Here is a 20,510-nt window from a genome sequence, read left to right as displayed (position 1 = left end):
TTTTTTTTTTTTTTTTTTTTTTTTGAGACGGAGTTTCACTCATGTTACCCAGGCTGGAGTGCAATGGCGAGATCTCGGCTCACCGAAACCTCCGCCTCCTGGGTTCAGGCAATTCTCCTGCTTCAGCCTCCTGAGTAGCTGGGATTACAGGCACGCACCACCATGCCCAGCTAATTTTTTGTATTTTTAATAGAGACGGGGTTTCACCATGTTGGCCAGGATGGTCTCGATCTCTTGACCTCGTGATCCACCCGCCTCGGCCTCCCAAAGTGCTGGGATTACAGGCTTGAGCCACCACGCCCGGCCAAATCTCATTTCTTAAGGCTGATAAGCTAAATATTAAAACGTGAGCCGTGTACGGTGGCTCACATCTGTAATCCCAGCACTTTGGGAGGTGGAGGCGTGCAGATCACTTGAGGTCAAGAATTGAGACCAACATGGCAAAACCCCATTTCTACTAAAAACACAAAAATTAGCTGGGTGTGATGGTGGCTGCCTGTAATTGCAGCTACTCTGGAGGCTGAAGCAGGGGAATTGCTCGAACCCTGGAGGCATTAGTTGCAGCGAGCTGAGATTGCACCACTGCAATCCAGCCTGTGTGACAAAGCAAAACTCCATCTCAAAAAAATAAATAAAATGTGCACTTAAGGCCGGGCACAGGGGCTCACACCTGTAATCCCAGTACTTTGGGAGGCTCAGGGGGGCAGATCACATGGTGAGGAGTTCGAGACCAGCCTGGCCAACATGGTGAAAACCATCTCTACTAAAAAAAAAAAATTAGCTGGGTGTGGTGGCTTGTGCCTACACAGGAGGCTGAGGCAAGAGAAGCACTTGAAGCCGGGAGGTGGAGGTGAGATCGTGCCACTGCACTCCAGCCTGGGCAACAAGAACTCCATTCTCAAAGAAAACCAAAAACCAAAAAACAAAAAAATGAAATGTATACACGAATTACCTTCCTTTCCTTTCCTTCTTTCCTTCCCTTCCTTCCTTCCTTCCCTTTCTGACAGGGTCTCACTCTGTTGCCCAGGCTGGAGTGCAGTGGCTCAATCTGCCTCCTGGGCTCAATTGATCCTCCCACCTCAGCCTCCTGAGTAGCTGGGACTACAGCCACGTGCCACCACGCCTGACTAATTTTTTGTATTTTTAGTAGAGATGGGTTTTTGCCATCTTGCCTAGGCTGGTCTTGAACTCCTGAGCACAAGTGATCCCCCCACCTCAGCTTCCCACAGTGTTGGAATTACAGGCGTAAGCCTTAATACCTGGCCTACAAATTACTTTCTCTCTGTTTTTTCTTTAGTTTTATCATCATGTTCAGGACATCCCAGCCCAAAGTTTTACTAGATGCATGAACCAAGATGCTTCAGGCAGGAACATGGCTCATTTCTGTAATCCCACACTTCGGGAGGCCGAGGTGGGAGGATTACTTGGGTTCAGGAGTTTAAGACTAGCCTGTGCAACATATGGAGACCTCTCTCAGAAAAAAAAAGAATTCTTTGTACCCAGCCTCATAACTGTGAGATGGCCAGGAGTGGTGGCTCATGCTTGTAATCCCAGCACTTTGGGAGGCCAAGGCAAGGGGATCACAAGGTCAGGAGTTTGAGAACAGCCTGGCCAACACAGTGAAACCCCGTCTCTACTAAAAATACAAAAATTAGCCATGCGTGGTGGCAGGCGCCTGTAGTCCCAGCTACTGTGAGAATCGCTTGAACCTGGGAGGCGGAGGTTGCAGTCAGCCAGATAGAACCGCTGCACTCCAGCCTGGGGGACAGAGTGAGAGACTCCATCTCAAAACACAAACAAGCCGGGCGTGGTGGCTCATGCCTGTAATCCCAGCACTTTGGGAGGGGAGGTGGGTGGATCAAAAGATCAGGAGTTCAACACCAGTCTGGCCAAGATGGTGGAACCCTGTCTCTACTAAAAAACAAACCAACCAACCAACAAAAACTGTGAGAGACTCTCCTTTCTTGAGCTGTTTAGGGCAAGCAGAGAAGAAGTCACTATGTACAGTATGCAGTTTCTTCTCTCAGAGCCTTGGAGGAGTCATTCCTGGGTTAAACTCCTAAATCAAGCAACCACAGGATGGGTCTCTCCAACTCCATTTCCAGGCACCCCTCTGGGCCTGCTTCCTTCTTTGTGTAATGCGGAAACTCAACAACCAAGAAGGCGAGCTGTTGGCATTGTACCGACATTTGGCACACAGTGTCTGTGAAATAGTCTCCTGTATTAATAGAAATGGAAGGGATCCTCTGGGGGGTCTGTCTGCCTTCATCAGTGAATGGGGTTTGATAGTTCCATGTCCTAATTTCCTCTTCCTGAGCCAGTCCCTCGCCACCCCAGATCACCCCCTGGCCCACCTGCTCATGCAGCTTGTCCTCGGGGCCTGGCTTTTCCTTGTGGTGCTTGGCATCCATGCAGACATTGAGAAGTTCAGTCCTGGCCCGCACAGTTAGTGTCCGGGCCCCCCCTACTGCAGCCACCCAAGCTAGAAGGAGCAGCAGCTGTATTGTTATCCGCTGAGCCATGTCTGTCCCTGAAGGAAGAGCTGTAGTAAATGGCACCAAGGAATGCAGAGGTGGGGCCTTAATTTGTGGGCAGGGCTCCAGGAGGGTGGGGCCTCGACTGAAGCCCCGCCCTCAATTTCCCTCAGTCTTCCCAGATCCAATGAGAGGTGGGATTAGATACCACCCCTCCCTGGCTTGATCCTCTCCCTTATCCAGGTGGTGGAGAAGTTCAAGTGATATAATTAAAGGATGGATTTGGGCAAAATGCAGAAATAGCCAGGAGTTTGCCATAGGTCCACAATGCCATTCAAATGTTTCAGAGTTAAAATTTTTTATGATTTCATAAAAGGTGATACAAAGATAATATAATTTCCATATACCCCATAATCTAGTGCATATTCTGGGATGAAACAGTTACATTGGTGGGATAAATTAAAACTATACATAACCTCACATTAATTTTCAGGTCAGATTTTGATACCAAATCACTTTGTTGTAAAAGTTTACAAAAATGGACTGGGTTCAGTGTAATGTGAGCACTTTGGGAGGCCGAGGCGGGTAGATCGCCTGATGTCAGGAGTTTGAGACCAGCCTGGTCAACAAAGTGAAACCCCATCTCTACTAAAAGTACGAAATTAGCTGGGCATGGTATTGTGTGCCTGCAATCCCAGCTACTAGGGAGGATGAGGCAGGAGAATCGCTTGAACCCAGGAGGCGGAGGTTACAGTGAGCCAAGATCGCACTGCTGCACTCCAGCCTGGGTGACAGAGCGAGACTCTCTCAAAAAAAAAAAAAAAAGTTGACAAAAATGTTTCAGTGGGGGGGGCTGCAGTGTGGTTTTTTTGGTAGTTTGTTTTGGGGGGTGTGTGTGTGTGTGTGACAGAGTTTCACTCTTGTCACCCAGGCTGGAGTGCAATGGCACAATCTTGGCTCACTGCAACCTCTGCCTCCCGGGTTCAAGCAATTCTCCTGCCTCAGCCTGTTGAGTAGCTGGGACTACAGGCATGTGCCACCTCGCCTGGCTAATTTTGTATTTTTAGTTGAGACAAGGTTTCTCACATTGGTCAGACTGATCTCAAACTCCCTACCTGAGGTGATCTGCCCACCTCAGCCTCCCAAAGTGCTGGAATTACAGGTATGAGCCGCCACGCCTGGCTTTGTTTTGCTTTTTAAGCCTTGGTCCCAGCCCTTTCTAGCCTCATTACTTGGGCTAGTTTAGTAAGCCCCTCCTGGAAACCATGGGATCTGGGGGGTAGGGGAGATGTGTCACAGGGCACAGGCTGGCAGGGGGCAGCCAGCTAGACAGCCCTGGGGCCTTGGGGAGCTCCTGAGCCCCTACCACAGAGCTGGCTTCTCCCTGGTCATTACAGAACTTCAATCCTTTGACCTCAGACACTGAATTTTGGGAGGTGACTGTTTCCTTCTCTCCACTGGTGAACTGCTGTCTGGGCTCTCCTAAAATGCTCAGAATTTATTTCCTGTGACTTCTCTCCATCTGTCTCCTTCTAACCCATTTTCCACATACCAGTCCCTAAAGTGGACAGGTCCTTCCCGCTCACAAGCTTGCCTTGGCCCCACATTGCCCCTCCTCTCCTCTTGACAGGCGTTCCTTTTCAGGTCAGATTTTGACACCAAAATACTTCACTGTAAAATACTTTCTAGGGCTCTAGGCAGGGCCTGAGCTGGGCCTTGCACAGCAGGGTTCAGAGAAGCCTGGAGTTGGATTCCCACCCAGCAGCTCTTTCTCCTTCCTGCTCTAGAATCCATTATTCTGCTACTCTAGTGATTCTAGTGTTCATTCATTCTCTCATGGTTGATTCATTCATTCCAGGACCCAATCATGCCTCTGTGGACCCACTCACTCACTAATCTGGACAGGAGGCCAGAGAAATCTGTGCTGTCAGGAAACACCAGGTGATCCTTTGGGTTCAGTTCCCAGGGAAACAAAACCTAACAGTTTAGGGCACAAGGGTTCCCTCTCAGCCTGTCCCGACCCCAGCCCTCACTCCACCTTCTCCTTGGCCTTGAGGGAAAGAGAAGCAAACTTTGAGGCTTAGCTTTCTTCTGCAAGGATTAAATATAGGAAGGGGAAATCAACAAATGATAGCCAGTTTAATCTTTGCAGAATCAGTTGAGTACAGATTGAGGGCCGTCCCAAGACACACAGCAGGGACCACCTAAGTCCGGGTCAGAGTTCTTTTGCTTTTGCCCCCTGCACCTTCACAGTGCTGGGGTCTCATGGGGGCGACCAACACACAGTGCTGGGGATGGGGGCTGGGAAAATACTTTCCCCAGCCCCAGGGGAGGCTACCTGTTCAGTCAGTAGTCTCTCTTGCTGTGGCTGCTTTTGAAGCCAGGCTCTCTTCCTGTCCTTGTGACCTGCGTCACTCTGCAAGCCCCCTTCCCACCTTCCTTGTCTCACTTTCAGGTCTTGGTCCAGTTATGACCGCCCCCGCAACTATCATGACCTCCACTCCCAACCTTGGAGCCCCAGACTAGGAAAGCGGAGAACTCAGTGCTGGACTGCAGGGCTAGAGCCCAGGTACTAGTTCAAGGGGATGGACACTAACTTGTCGTTTAACCTTGGGCAGGCCACGCTCTGGTCTGGGCCTCAGTCTCCACTTCAAGACACTCTGGGCTTTAGTTAAACAGAGGGCCCTTCCAGTTCAGCAAATCCTTAACACATGCTGGGAGTACCATAGGGTGTGTGGCCTCTGAAGGGGTATGGGGAGTGTCATACCTGGGAGAGGAGGTGGCTCTGGGTCTGGCTCAGGCTTCTGCTCTGCTCTCCACTCCCCCTTGCCTTATTCCAGGGGACAGCTGTGGTTTAGTGGCCTAGGAGACGGGCAGTGGGGCAGGGAGTGGGAATGGAGCCCAGGAGTGGAGCCTGGGATTGGGCGAAGGCCACTCAGCAGTTAATTATTGCATGTGAGCACCAGCCAGGCCTCCATAAGGGAGTGGGAGGGGGTGAATTAACAGTGCAGGCCTCAGGCCAGCCCCTAAGCTCCACCTACCCCATTTTCTCCCAAAAGCTCAGGTCTGAAAAAAACCTTGCAGCCTGAGCTGCTGGGATCCTTTGAGCTAATCTCATCAGTTTCCAACTCCTGTCCTATTACACAGATGAGGAAAATGAGATCTGGAGGATCAAGGCATGTGGGTCAAGATGGCCAGGGGGAGACCTATGTTAATTCCAGCCAAATAATTATAAACTTGCTTGGCTCAGAGTACACTGAAGTTTATACACTGAACTAAACTATATTATTGGTGCAGTCAATTAGAAATCAAGCGGCAACAGGAGGCCTAAGGTAAAGACCATCCGAGAGCTCAGTGACACCAGGGAACAAACACCTCAGGGTGGCTGCAGAGCAGGGAATACTACTCTGGTCCCACAAATGCCTTCTCAACATGGAGACTGCATGAGGGCCTCGTAAAGAGGGCTTATGCAAAGATCTCTGAGAGGGGAGATGACCTCTGCTCACAAGATCCGGAGTGTCTTTGCAGATGGCAGCTGGCAAGAAGAAAGGCCTTGCAGGGCAGAGATCACAGAACACCTCAGGCTCTGCCTACGTTCTTGGAATATGGAGTGATTTTAATTGCCCTATGTCCTCAACCCTTGGGAGATAAAAGCCCCTTGATACTTTGGGTGTGGTCAGATGGGTGGCTCCTAATCTGCTATCCTAATCCGATCAGGTATTGATCGATTTACCACCTATGCAACTTACGACCATTCGACTTTACGACCACAATCGCTAGCCACGACTGCTCCGCGTCTGGCAGCGCAAATGTCTCCCAGCTGGGCGTACGACGGTGCGGACCAGCTTCCGGCAGCACTACCATCTCCGCGTGCACCATTTCAACTGTACATATAGCCTACTCAACTTACGACCAAATCGTGTTACGACCGGTCCGCGGTCCCGACCCTGGTCGTAAGTCGAGCACTAGCTGTCCTTCTGATGCAGCCTCACCCTGATAACAATGGGTGATAAACTCAAGAGTACTAGTTTAGTATGTCTTAGAAGGATCTCCAGTGCTGTTGAAAACTCAGAGCACTAGATTAGCATGTCTTAGAAGGATCTCAAGTGCTCTCCACCCGGCTATCTTACCTACTCCTTTATCCTCCCTTTCCACGCTGGTAAGATCAGTGAGAATGCACACATAATAAAAGTGTTTGGAGCCCAGATCTGGGGCCAATATGGTTCCTGAGCTTGCATTGGTCCCCTGGACCCATGCTGTAAATTCTACTCTTGTGTCTCTGTCTTCATTTCCTTTTCTCAATCCCTCGTCACCACCGGGACTAAGGGCACCCACATACGGGGTTGGGCTGGTTCCCAAAGGGCAGAGCCAATTTCAGGGCAACCACTAGAGCCCAGGCTTCCAACCTCCCAGTCAGCGATAGAAAGCAAGGATTTCCCACAGCCATAAATTGTAGAGCCACCAACTCCCACAACCTCATTAGCCCAGATGTCACTTATTGCCAGCCACAAAATCACAGATATTCTGAATCTTTTGATCAGATCCCTCAGTTGTTTGAAGGTCCAAGCTCTCCTTTCATCCCCAACTCACTGACCCCCTCCCCCAACTCAGGTATCCTTTCTACAGCACCTATGATCCTGGGCTAATTTACTCTTCCCCCCATCCCCACCCAGGCCATGACAGAAGTCATTTTTGTTTTGTTTTGTTTTTTGCCCTGCTCCCCCCCGACAGAAGTCATTTTTTTAATTCTCTGAGCTCATGGTGATACCACTGATGAGAAAAAGGAGAGGGAGGGGCAGGTTTGGGCAGGATGCAACACAGAACAGTTTTGTCGGGTTGCCTGTCTGCTCTTGGCCCAGAGGGAGGTTGTTGTAGAGGGAAATGCTCAGGGGAAGAGTCCAGGTTGGATGCAGATGTGGGAGCCATCAGCCTATGGGTGGCAGTAAGTGTAGGGAAGATGGGGGCCCAGTATCTGGGCAATGCCACAGGTCTGGACCCAAGGAGGAGGCAGGCAGGGGAGCCTGAGGAGACAGTGGGATCTCTGGAGGAAAATCAACCAAGAAGGAAGGCCCTGGCTGGGCGCAGTGGCCCACGCCTGTAATCCCAGCACTTTGAGAGGCTGAGGCGGGCAGATCACCTGAGTGATCAAGGAGTTCAAGACCAGCCTGGCCAACGTGGTAAAACAGCATCTCTAGTAAAAATACAAAAATTAGCCGGGTGTGGTGGCAGGTGGATGTAATCCCAGCTACTTGGGAAACCTAGGCAAGAGAATTGCTTGAACCTGGAAAGCATAGCATCAGGCGCCTGTAATTCCAGCTACTCGGGAGGCTGAGGCAGGAGAATCTCTTGAACCCGGGAGGCAGGGGTTGCAGTGAGCCAAGATCGAGCCACTGCACTCCAGCCTGGGTAACAGGAGTGAAACTGTCTTTAAAAAAAGAAGGAAGGCCCTCTAGGGCCTGCAAAGAGACCAACTCCCAGGAGATCCCAGCTTGTGTCCTGCAGCAGTGAGCCACACCTGAATCTTGTGACAACCTAGGAAGTATCAACTTAAAATCACCAGATACATAATTTGAAAACAACATGATTTCTTATGCTGGGTTGCAACCTCCAGGCTGGTAAGTGGAGCCTTTGGCTGAGACCAAAAGCAGGCAATTTGAGGGAGGAAGGGTGGGACAGGAGTTTTATGCAAAATGGGTTGGCTAGCATACATATTAATAGGTTATAGGAGAAGTTGTGAATGTTGATGAAAGGGAGTCACACACGTGTGTACTAAGCAAACATCCTGTGTTCACTTTGGAGTTGAGACTTAACATTAATTTTTTTATTTTTTCATATTTATTTATTTATTTTTATTTATTTATTTGAGATAGAGTCTTGCCCTGTTGCTGAGGCTGGAGTACAGTGGCACGATCTCAGTGACCTGCAACCTCCGCCTCCTGGTTCAAGAGATTCTCCTGCCTCAGCCTCCTGAGTAGCTGGAATTACAGGCACCTGACACTACGACACTATACCCAGCTAATTTTTGTATTTCTAGTAAAGATAGGGTTTCACCATGTTGGCCAGCCTGGTCTCAAGCTCCTGACCTCAAGTGATCTGCCTGCCTCAGCCTCCCAGAGTGCTAGGATTACAGGTATAAGCCACCACGCCGACTTTTTTTTTTTTTTTAAAAAACAGAATCTCACTCTATCACCCAGGCTAGAGTGCAGTGTCATGCTCAGCTCACTGCAACCTCCACCTTGTGGGTTCAAGTGATTCTTCTGCCTCAGCCTCCATAGTAGCTAGGATTACAGGTGTGCACCACCACACCAACCTATTTTTTTGGTATTATTTCGTAGTAGAGACTGGGTTTCGCTATGTTGTCCAGGCTTGTTTCAAACTCCCGGTCTCAAGTGATCTGCCCACCTTGGCCTTCCAAAGTGCTGGGGTTACAGGCACAAACCACGGCACCCAGCCTATTTATATTTTTATTTAAAAATAGAGACAGAAGGCTGGGCATGATGGCTCATGCCTATAATCCCAGCACTCTGGGAGGCAGAGGAGGGCAGATCACCTGAGGTCAGAAGTTCGAAACCATCCTGGCCAACATGGCAAAACTCCATCTCTACTAAAAATACAAAAATTTGCTGGGCATGGTGGCGCATGCCTGTAATCCCAGCTACCAGTGGGGGCTGAGGCAGGAGAGTCCCTTGAACCCAGGAGGCAGAGGTTTCAGTGAGCCGTGATTGCACCACTGCACTCCAGCTTGGGCAACAGTGCGTGGGTCTGTCTCAAAAAAAAAAAAAAAAAAAGAGAGAGAAAGAGAGACAGGGTCTCACTGTATTGCCCAGGCTGGGCTTAAACTCCTAGGCTCAAGCAATTCTCCCACCTTAGCCTCCCAAAGCGCTAGGATTACAAGCACAGCCAAGACTTAACGTTAAAATGCAGACTTAGGCTGTATACCTCAAAAGGCGAACATTATTATGGCCAAAACCTTTACAATAAAAAATAAATAAATAAAGTAAAAAAGGCGGAACATAGGACACAAAGACACTTTGAGTGCAGCCTCTGTAAATTGGCCAGAACCAGCCCGTGATTGATAGGAATTGATCGGGAAGGAATGTTTTGTGAGCTGGTCAGCTGTCATATCAAAATCACAAAAAGAGGCTGGGCTCAGTGGCTCATGCCTGTAATCCCAGCACTTTGGGAGGCCAAGGCAGGCAGATCTCTTGAGCCCAGGAGTTTGCGACCAGCCTGGCAAAATGGCAAAACTAGGAATACGGCAAAACTCTGTCTCTACAAAAAAATACAAAAATAAGTTAGGCATGGTGGTGTGTGCCTGTAGTCCCAGGTTCTCAGGAGACTGAGGCGGGAAGATCGCTTGAACCCAGGAGGCAGAGGCTGTAGTGAGTCGAGACTGTGCCATTGTACGCCAGCCTGGGTGACAGAGCCAGACCCTGTCTCAAAAAACAAAACAAAACAAAACAAAACCCCATGAATAAAAGAGGGACATCTAGCCACAGCATCAGGTGGTTGAAGTTGAAATCAGCAGAGGAGTCTTCCATCTGTTCTCCAGGACTGGTTTCTGCTTAACTCTTAGAAAAAAAGCCTGGTAACAGAAAGGAAGACGGTGTACTGGGGTTTGACACGTCTCCTGCCTTATCATAGCCAGGAAACTTAGATTTTGAAGTTTTTTTTTGGGGGTCTCCTCGGCCAAGAGGGGTTTATTCAGTCAGTTAAGGGGGCTTTGAATTTTCTTTTTCTTTTCTTTCTTTCTTTCTTTTTTCTTTTTTTGAGAAGGAGTCTCACTCTGCTGCCCAGGCTGGAGTGCAATGGCGCCATCTTGGCTCACTGCAACCTCAGCCTCCCAAGTTCAAGCGATTCTCCTCCCTCAGCCTCCTGAGTAGTTGGGACTACAGGCACACACCACCACACCTGGCTAATTTTTGTATATTTAGTAGAGACAGGGTTTCACCATGTTGACAAAGCTGGTCTCAAACTCCTGACCTCAGGTGATCCACCCGCCCGGCCTCCCAAAGTGCTGTGATTACAGGGGTGAGCCTTCACGTCCAGCAGATTTTCTTTTTATTCCAAATTTCCTCCTTTTAGCTGAGATCTGCCACAGGCAGCATCAATGGCCAAATTTGTACCATGTCATTGCCAGGATGGTGAGGCTACCTGCCCCAAGTCCATCCAGTCCCTTGGTGGGAGCCTTGTGGCCAAGAGACTTACAGCCAATTAAACATCTTGGCCAGACAGGAATACAGGTAGGCAGGCACTCATTAGCGCCTAACATCTATCAAGCAACATAAGGGCCAAAAGGTAGGGCTACCAATTTAACTTCTCTGTAAGTTCTATGCATTGAGCTAGCGTAATTCTGATTTTAGCAGCAGACTTAAAGCAGTTGGTTATACATATTATAAGTAATTTAAATGTTAAGAAGAAAAGGTTGATGGAGACATATGATGATAACAGGGACTTGAATGGCATCTTGAAAGGAACTTCCCAGTTTGGTAGAAAGCCAACTAAATAGGTAATTGATAGGATCAGTAGTTCATACTTCTTGTGACCATTTAGCTTGTTTGGAATTTTTTTTCCTTTTTTCTTTTTCTTTTCTTTTCTTTTCTTTTTTTACTTTTTTGAGATGGAGTCTCGCTCTGTTGCCCAGGCTGGAGTGCAGTGGCACAATCACAGCTCACTGCAACCTCCACCTCCCAGGCTCAAGCAATTCTCTTGCCTCAGCCTCCCCGATAGCTGGGATTACAGGCATGTGCCACCACACTCAGCTTTATTTTTTCTTTTTCTTTTTCTTTTTTTTTTTTTTTTTTTGAGACAATCTTGCTCTGTCTCCCAGGCTGAAGTGCAATGGCATGATCTCTGATCACTGCAACCTCTGCCTCCTAGGCTCAAGCGATCCTCCTGCCCCAGCCTCCTAAGAACCTGAGACTACAGGCATGAGCCACTGGGCCCAGCCCTATATAGTTTCTACTTCGCCTGAAATGTTGATGTAAGTGCTACAGATTTTAGGGACCACCACACAGACTCTTCCTTGCTTGGCTAAAAGACAATCTAAAGCAATTAAAGTATTTATTACTACTTGAGCCAGGGAATTTGAGACTTCGTTGGGCTGTAAGGCTTTTTGCAGGGTCTCCAGCTATCTGACTAATAGTGGCAGATAGGTTTGAATACACTGGTCTCATGACACAGAAGTCTCATGTTACATTTTCCAAATTTTATGCGTGATGATACTTTTTCCATTACTGCTACGTCCCTGTTTTATGATGCAAAATTTAAACTTTTTTTTTTAAAGACCGGGTTTCACCATGTTGGTCAGGCTGGTCTTGAACTCCCGACCTCAGGTGATCCGCCCACCTTGGCCTCCAAAGTGCTTGGATTACAGGCATGAGCCACTACACCCGGCCTACAATGCAAAATTTATCTCAGTCATTGCCTATGGTGATTGAAGTGTGGCTATGGGCAGGAAGAAAGACTGTGTAAAAAAGGATTGACATCATGGCTCCTCATCTTCTTCATCAGCAACTACCATAACCAGTTTGCAAGTCAAATGGCATTTCCTAACAGCAGGCACAGCGGTCCCTGAAAAACAACAGTTCCCTTTCTGCTTCGGACACCACTCAAACATTTAGACAACGCTCTATCCATTTCCCTCGGCTAGAGAAGGTGATACCTTCTTCCATCACTCACAGAAGATGAGATCAGTTGAGACTGGTCAAGTTTTGAATTAAACTCCTTCAGTTTTGAATTAGTCTCATTTAAGGAGGTTATCAGAGACTCCTAACTGTTTAGAGCTCTCATAATACCAATTAAAAATGGTCTCCCATGGGAGGATTCCTTGAGTCCAGGAATTTGAGACGAGCCTGGGCAGTATGGTAGAACTCTATCTCTACAAAAATATTAAAAATTAATTAGTGGGGTGTGGTGGTGCATGCTTATAGTCCCAGCTACTTGGGAGGCAGAAGTGGGAGGATGGCTTGAGCCCAGGAGGTGGAGGCTGCAGTGAGCCATGATTGTACTACTACACTCTAGTCCCAGTGACAGAGACCCTGTTTCAAAAAAAAGGGCCTCCCATTGCTTCTTAGATGTCTAGAACCCTCTCTGTTCTCATTGTACATGCAAATAAAGTAATTTAAGCATGTCAAATGTCTGTCAACAGTTCTCCATTTTGGCCTATAAAGCTTTAAATTGTTCCGGGTTAGCTTTTTCTAAGATCCCAAATATTCACAAGACGTTTTCCTCATAATTCAGAAACATGTAAATTCCTGATGGCAGCTGGTCAGGGACTATCTGTCCCCTTAGAACCTAAGTTCCCCATAACAGCATTTACATAAATACATCCCTGCAAGTGCCACTAGAGGGCAAGCATCCTCACCAAACTTGATGGGCCTGATGATGAGTCAGGCTGAACTGCCCCCAACTTCTCCCACTAGAAAGCTGGGGCCAGCAAAGATGGCCCTTGCAGGGTCTGGATGGAGGAGATCAGAGAAAAAAATGAAGTCTCTGAAATCTCAGTGTAAAAGCAGGTGATCTTATCGGGGAGAGCTTACCTACCTTCCTCCCAAAGCTGTCAGGGAGATAACTGAGCTACCAGTGGCTCCATCAGGCAGCAGTGCATTCACCCACGCTGGGGGAACCTGGCCACTCCATAGATCCTACTCTTGTCATCAATTATGTCAGCTTAAAATCACAAGATCTTTACATTTGGAAAAGAGACCTTTATTTCTTTTCTTTCTTCCTTCTTTTCTTTTCTTTTGAGACACAGTTTTACTCTGTCACCCAGGCTGGAGTACAGTGACACGATCTCACTGTAACCTCTGCCTCCTGGGTTCAAGTGATTCTCCTGCCTCAGCCTCCCAAGTAGCTGGGATTATAGACGCCACCACACTCAGCTAATTTTTCTTTCTTTCTTTCTTTTTTTTTTTTTTTTTTGTGATGGAGTTTTGTTCTTGTTGCCCAGGCTGGAGTGCAATGGTGCAATCTTGGCTCACCGCAACCTCTGCCTCCCAGGTTCAAGTGATTCTCCTGCCTCAGCCTCCGGAGTAGCTGGGATTACAGGCATGCACCACCACGCCTGGCTAATTTTTTGTATTTTTAATAGAGATAGGGTTTCTCCATGTTGGTCAGGCTGGTCTCAAACTCCCGACCTCAGGTGATCTGTCCACCTCAGCCTCCCAAAATGCTGGGATTATAGGCATGAGCCACCGTGCCCTGCCTAATTTTTGTATTACTAGTAGAGATGGGGTTTCACCACATTGGCTAGGCTGGCCTCAAATTCTTGACCTCAAGCCATCTGCCCGCCTCAGCCTCTTAAAGTGCTGGGATTACAGTTGTGAGCCACTGTGTCCCGCCTAGGAGAGCTTTATTTCTTATGATGTGTTGTAACCTGCAGGCTGGGAAGTGCAGTGAGGGTAGAACAGGGGTTTTATGCTAAAAGAGTTGGCTAAACATATATATTTAACAGGTTTTAGGAGGCGCTATAAATATTCATGAGAGTTGCTTGCATGTGTTCTAAGCAAACATATGTGTTACATATGTCCCATATTCCCTTTGGGGTGGAGACATTAAAATGCTATTGAAACCAGGCACAATGGCTCCTGCCTGTACTCCCAGCACTTCAGGAGGCTGAGGTGAGTGGATTACCAGAGGTCAGGAGTTTGAGACCAGCCTGGCCAACATGCTGAAATTCTGTCTCTACTAAAAATATAAAAATTAGCCACAAGGTTAATCATTGGCATTCCTTCCAACCCCAACCTAAAGGCTGCCCTAGGACCAGGCACAGATAACAGCAAGGTGTTTGACTTACAGAGGTGGAGAATCTGGGCTTCAGGAACAGGAGAGGGGCTTCGGAGTTAGAGAGGAGAGAAACCTGCGCTCTTCCCTCAGTGCCAGCTGATCACATGCAATCTCACATTACTCATCTTCCCAGCTGCAGAAACTACAGATCTCAGTTTGATTCTAAGCCTGACTTCTTTCACCTAGCCGTTGCAGGAGAGAAGCTCTGTGAGGGGCCCACAGGGCACTGTCCTAAGAAATACAGATCCAGTGTTTCTTCTTTGGCCTTATTGGCTGCCTACTCCCCACATAACTTCTATCTCAGCCACCCTGGAATTCTCGCAATTCTATTACCTCTAAGCTTTTACACTTACTGAGACCTCTTCCTGGAGCCCCATTCCTGGTGCTGTTCTGTGCTTGGCAAACGTTACTCCTTTGGAAGCCTTCCCTGACCTCTGTGGGCTTCAGCAGAACACCACCACACTCTGTGCTTCCCTCTGTGAAAGCCTCATCTCATTGTTCTAAGAGTTACTGGTTCTCAGAACTGTCTGTCCCCACCAGACCTTGCAAAGAACTCATTTCCCTTCCTGTTGGCTGAGACCAGCATGGGCCAGTGGACTGGATGCTCAGAAAGCATTAGTTGACTGACAGAATGGATACAGTGATTCCTTAACTTATTGAGCACCTTCTCAGTGCCAGGCACTAACCCAGGCCCTGGGGTTAGAGCATAAAATGACATAGACACAACCCTGCTGTCGGGAGAGCATGTTTTGTTAGAGGAAAGGCGTACAACAAACCCAGTAGACAAAAATCCGCACAAGGGCACAGAATGGTGGCTTTGTTAGGCTGAGCGGTCAGAAGTCATTTTAGGGGGACGTGTAGGTTACCATCTAAGTGGCCACAAGGGGCAGGCCTGCAGAGGATTAATGAACATTTCAGGCATGCAGAGAAGGAGTTGCTGGAGCAAAGACCCCCAACATGAGAAGTGTGACTGGGGCTCATTTATAGGCTGGCGCGAGGATCATTTGGCTTGAGGGCTCAGAGGAGGGGTGTGGCCTTCTGTGCTATTTTAAAGAAGTTTGTTTTTTATAGTAGATACCCCTGCAAAGTATTAAACGGTTGGTGAAAGAGGTGTAATATAATAAGACATGTTTAAGTTTTGTTTTTACTTTTTATTTTTTTGGGGATGGAGTCTTGCTCTGTCACCAGGCTGGAATGCAGTGGCGTGATCTCGGCTCACTGCAACCTCTGCCTCCCGAGTTCAAGCAATTCTCCTGCCTCAGACCTCTGAGTAGCTGGGACTACAGGCATGCGCCACCATGCCTGGCTAATTTTTGTATTTTTAGTAGAGATGGGGTTTCACTATGTTGGCCAGGATGGTCTGGATCTCTTGACCTCATGATCCACCCGCCTCAGCCTATGAAAGTGCTGGGATCACAGGTGTGAACTTGGCCTGGTTTTTACTTTTTTTAAAAAAATGTCCATCAGACAGTAGAACATGCAGGTGGAAGTGTGCTGATGAATAGAATATCTATAGTTCCCAGTCTCTCCCTACAACATATTTATTACTTACAAAGGGGAAAGTGGAGAAACCTGGCAGACATGATCTCAACCAAAAAATCGAAGTTAACATCACCAGTAATGAGCAAACCCCACACCACGTGGCTCCCGTTATGATGCGTGAGATAACCACGTAGGATATTCATGCCCAAAATGCATAACCTCAGTGAATCATGAGGAAACAGATTAACCCAAATGGAGGGGTATTCTACCAAATAACTGGCCTGTGGCTGTCAGCAATGTCAGGATCATAAAAGAAACCTATTCTTTCCAATGCCCGTCAGTAGGAGACTGAATTCAGTGTGATGTGCACATAGAATGGATTATTACACAGTAATTTAAGATCTCAATAGGTCACCATGGACAGACCTCAGGAACAATGACAGATGAAAACTGCACTGAGATGCCCTTTTCCCCACCAGTAAGATGAACAGAAAACCAAAGTTTGATGGCATCCCGTATTGACAAGGTTGTGAGGTAACAGGCACTTTCTCTCTCTCACTCTCTCTCTCTCTTTTTTTTTTTTTTTGAGAGTAGGTCTTGCTCTGTTGCCCAGGCTGGAGTGCAGTGGCACAGTCACGACTCACTGTAGCCTCAGCCTCCCAGGGCTCAAGCGATTCTTTCACCTCAGCCTCCCTACTAGTTTGGACTACAGACACACACCACCATGCCCAGCTGAGATTTTTAGTTTTTTGTAGAGATAGGGTTTCACCATGTTGCCCAGGCTGACCTTGAACTCCTGGGCTCAAGAGATTCTCCTGCCTTAGCCTCCCAAACTGCTGGGATCACAGGTATGAGTCATCGCACCCAGCGGAGAGACAGGCACTCTCATACTTTGCTGGGGGGGGGGGGCACATTGATACAACCCCCATAAAGTTGTAACTCTCAAAATTAAGTGTACTCTTGACCCAATAATCCTTCTGGAATTCAAGTATAACATTCTATTAGGTACAAGATTGTTTTTTGTTTTTGTTTTTGTTTTTGTTTTTGTTTTTGTTTTGTTTTGAGACAGAGTCTCACTCTGTCGCCCAGGTTGGAGTGCAATGGCATAAACTCCACTCACTGCAACCTCCACCTCCTGGGTTCAAGAAATTCTCCCGCCTCAGCCTCCCAAGTAGCTGAGGCTACAGGCGCGCTTGACACCACACCCGGCTAATTTTGTGTTTTTAGTAGAGACAGGGTTTCACCACGTTGGTCAGGCTGGTCTCAAACTCCTGACCTCAGGTAATCCACCTGCCTCTGCTTCCCAAAGTGCTGGGATTACAGATGTGAACCACCAAGCCCAGTAGGTACAAGGCTGTTAATTGCAGCCTTACCATTTATTGAAAAGTAGGTCACGCATAGTGACTCACCCCAATAATCCCAGCACATTGGGAGGCCAAGGAACAAAGACTGCTTGAGCCCAGGAGTTCAAGACCAGCCTGGGCAACATAGCAAGACCCGGGTCTCAAATAAATAAACAGAAACAAGGCAGGTATTCCACACTGAGACCCTCCTCTCCCACCAATGTCTCTACCTAGCCCACATCTAATGAGGGAAAGGGAACGAACCTGGCTTTCCCACCTGAAGCTCAATAATTCATCAGTTTCTGTCCATTTTCCCTCCACCTTTGCCTTTGTCTCTGTGTAGTGTGGGGGTGATAAGCTTGGTGTGAGGGGGAGGCTCTCAGGAGACCCAGACTAAAGGATACATACCTGTATTCTAGCTCAACCTCTACACCCTACTTCCCAATGAACGTCAGGCTAGTTCCAGTCCGATTTGGGGCCTATCAGTGGAAAAGATTGTGTCCCTCCAACCCACTCGTCCCCAAATTACAACACACAAGACACACGTGGATCTGTCTATTAGAATGAGTTGTCGGAGGAACCCCAGGGGACCCTTCTTGGATCAGGAACCAATGTTCACGGTCCCAAAATCCCACAGGACAGGGCCCCAGCCTTCATGGCCGCAGCATAGAATCTCGCCACCTCCTCGTTGGGGTTGCCGTGGGCCGAGTCAAACCAGATCTGGATGCAGCGGCCGCTCCCTCGGCTGTAGTCGCTGACCTTGTAGGAGTGACTCCAGAGGCCCTCACAAAGGGCGGCTGCAGTGGGGAAGCAGGACTCAAAGGTGCAGCAGAGGGCCCCGGCCGGACACATTAATCCCTGAGGGAGGAGACCATGAGACCCTTAGCTTTTGGGCCAGACCGCACCCCTCCCAACCCCAAAGCCCCACTCCCACTCCTCATCTGGTCTCCTCCCAGCCCTCACCTGGGGTCCAATTCCAGCCTTTGTGCCAGTTGCTCTTGCAGGTGTAGGAGGTGCGACAGTCCTCCCACCAGCGCTCGAGTCCTCTTTGCACAGGTGCGCGTTCAGGATGCGTTCTTTGCTCCAGCTTTGGTTGACCTGGGTGGGGAGGAGAGGGAAGGCTCCTGTCAGCCATGTATCTCAGCAGCTGCAGGCTTGAAGGGGACCAGAGCTGTGGGAGGGGGGAGGGCCTCCACCACCCTCAGACCCGAATTCCTGGACCAAACCCTCCCTGTAAGTGGCTGGCAGGCTCTGCCCTCTGCTGAGGGTCATGGTTTTTTTATTTGTTTGGTTTGTTGTTGTTGTTGTTGTTTTGACAGAGTCTCACTCTGTCACTCAGGGTGGAGTGCAGTGGCACAATCTCAGCTCATTACAACCTCTGCCTCCCAGGTTCAAACAATTCTCCTGCCTCAGCCTCCTGAGTAACTGGTATTACAGGCACCTGCTGCCAAGCCCAGCCAATTTTTGTATTTTAGTAGAGACAGGGTTTAGCCATGTGATCTGTCTGCCTTGGCCTCCCAAAGTGCTGGGATTGCCAGCGTGAGCCGCTGCGCCTGGCCATGAGGGTCATGTTTGTGGGAACGGCACTCATACATGCCGGATCAGGCCCCAGGTTGGGTGAGCACTCATAGAGACAGGTGTCCGGGATGAAGCGGCGCTTCCAGGCGGGCTCCATCTTGCCACAGTGCTCCCAGTTAAACTTGTACAGGCGGGAGGTGTCCTTGTGCAGCTCCTAGCTGGTGTTGGCCGTGCAGCAGGCATTCTTCCTCCAGGGACTGCACTGGGTGGGGAAGACACAGGACTGAGTCCCTCCCCACCACAGCCATCTTCTCCATATTCTGGATCCTCTGCCCCAGGTTGGTCATCCAGAGGAACACTTGCTGGGGAGGGCCCTTGAGGAGCCCCCATCTGGGGACAGAGGCAATTACAATATTGGTGTGTTTCGCCCGTATTTATTTATTTATTTGAGATAGGTCTTGCTTTGTTGCACAGGCTGGAGTGCTATGGTGTGATCTTAGCTTGCTGTAGCCTCGACCTCCTGGGCTAAACAATCCTCCCACCTCAGCCTTCCAAGTAGCCGGGATTCAGGCCCATGCCACCACACCTGGCTATTTTTAAGATCTTTTTGTAGAGATAGGGTCTCACAATGTTGTCCAGGCTAGTCTCAAACTCCTGTGCTCAAGCAATCCTCTCATCTCAGCTTCCCAAAGTACTAAGATTACAGTTGTATTCCATCACAACTGGCCAATACTGGCTTTTAACAGAGTGTCATAGAGGGGAGCCCCTGTCTAGGAGAGTAATTATTGTTTGTACAGCTCTTAATGGTTTAAAAAGTTATTTCATGTTATCGGATTACTTATATTATTCATTTTGCATTTAGCCAGTGTTAACTGAGTGCTTATTATACATCAGGCACTGTGCTAGGTCTTAGGAACACCGCCGTGAACAAAACAAGTACCATCTCTAGCCTCATGGAGAGTATGGATTTAGTGGGTGGATGGGCTGTGAAAGAACACTGTAGGGAGACAAAGAACACTGTAGGCATAGAAAACCATAGGTGCAAAGTCCCTGAGGATTTTGCACTTTATCCTCTTAACTACCCAGTATGAATGCTTACCCTCATTTTTACAGAGTTTCAGAAAGCTACACCTGTGGTATACAGTGGGGTTAAGGTTTAACTCAGGACAGGGAGTAGAGGAACCTGGCCAGGGTTGTGATGGAGGGTTGAGGTCAGCGGCTGGTCTGGCTTTCCCAGGGTCTGGAGGTCCAGGTGAGGAGACTCCAGGTAGATCCTGAGAGTAAGGCAACAGAGGAGCTGTAGCCCGTACATGGTTCTGAACCCAGACTTGACTAAATGTGAGAAAGGCCATCCTAGAAAGGTAAATTCAGTGCAGGCAAGACAAGCGGAAATGGTGGAAGTTTCTTTTTGGAAATCACTCTAGGCCAGGACTCATAGAACCTAAGAAATTATGAGTCAATTGCTTAAAATGTCTGGACTGAACCCTCACACCTAGGGTCAAATGATGGCAGAGGTGTGACAGGTCTGAGCACCCAGGAGAAACTATAAGGAAATCCATGGGAGTGGAGCCAGATCTACCCATCTCCCACACCCTAGCCCACACCTGGTGCCGGCTGACACACAACATGCTTCCCCGCCTGCCCGACTTCACACTTGCGTTTTCTTACATGCCCCAACTCTTGGTCTCCCTGCAAGATCCCTTGCATATCATGGGTCTTGGGGTTTGGCAGACATGGGTCTTGGCTGTCAGGGTCAGGAGTTTGTGCCTCTGAAAGAGTTAGTGAATATAATGAAAAGAACTCCCTGGCTATAGTAGGGGCTCTACAAATATCATCACTATCATATAGCTCATGGCCCTGAGAATTATAATCATCTGTGTCTCTTTTTTTTTTTTTTTTTTTTTTT

General features: G+C 48.4%; 1 protein-coding gene, 1 long non-coding RNA gene and 1 pseudogene across 4 annotated transcripts in view; all 3 read right to left on the bottom strand.

Annotated features, from left to right (window-relative positions):
* The window catches only part of FOLR1 (folate receptor alpha), a 25,720-nt gene extending 20,274 nt beyond the window's left edge, over positions 1-5,446 (bottom strand). The window contains exons 1-2 of one of the 3 annotated variants that reach the window (XM_032258976.1): positions 5,242-5,446; positions 2,355-2,530 (exon numbers count right to left, since the gene is read on the bottom strand). In XM_032258976.1, the coding sequence (XP_032114867.1) occupies positions 2,355-2,522 (168 nt within the window). In that variant the 5' untranslated portion in view covers positions 2,523-2,530; positions 5,242-5,446. Of the gene's footprint in view, positions 1-2,354; positions 2,543-5,241 lie in introns of all 3 variants that reach the window. The other 2 variants (XM_032258973.1, XM_032258974.1) reach the window with 2 other exon arrangements.
* A 12,181-nt stretch (positions 5,447-17,627) lies between these two features.
* On the bottom strand, positions 17,628-18,341 carry LOC116537028. Its single transcript, XR_004262921.1, has 2 exons — positions 18,050-18,341; positions 17,628-17,944 (listed from the first exon to the last, which is right to left on the bottom strand). It is a non-coding gene; the product is annotated as an uncharacterized LOC116537028 (long non-coding RNA).
* Positions 18,342-18,641: 300 nt separating this feature from the next.
* Positions 18,642-20,510, bottom strand: part of LOC116536989 — a 4,155-nt pseudogene continuing 2,286 nt past the window's right edge.

This window comes from Sapajus apella, unplaced genomic scaffold (assembly GCF_009761245.1).
Source record: "Sapajus apella isolate SASKATOON/1434 unplaced genomic scaffold, GSC_monkey_1.0 scaffold106, whole genome shotgun sequence".
Classification (NCBI taxonomy): domain Eukaryota; kingdom Metazoa; phylum Chordata; class Mammalia; order Primates; family Cebidae; genus Sapajus; species Sapajus apella.
This window is presented reverse-complemented; position numbering and strand designations above follow the sequence as displayed.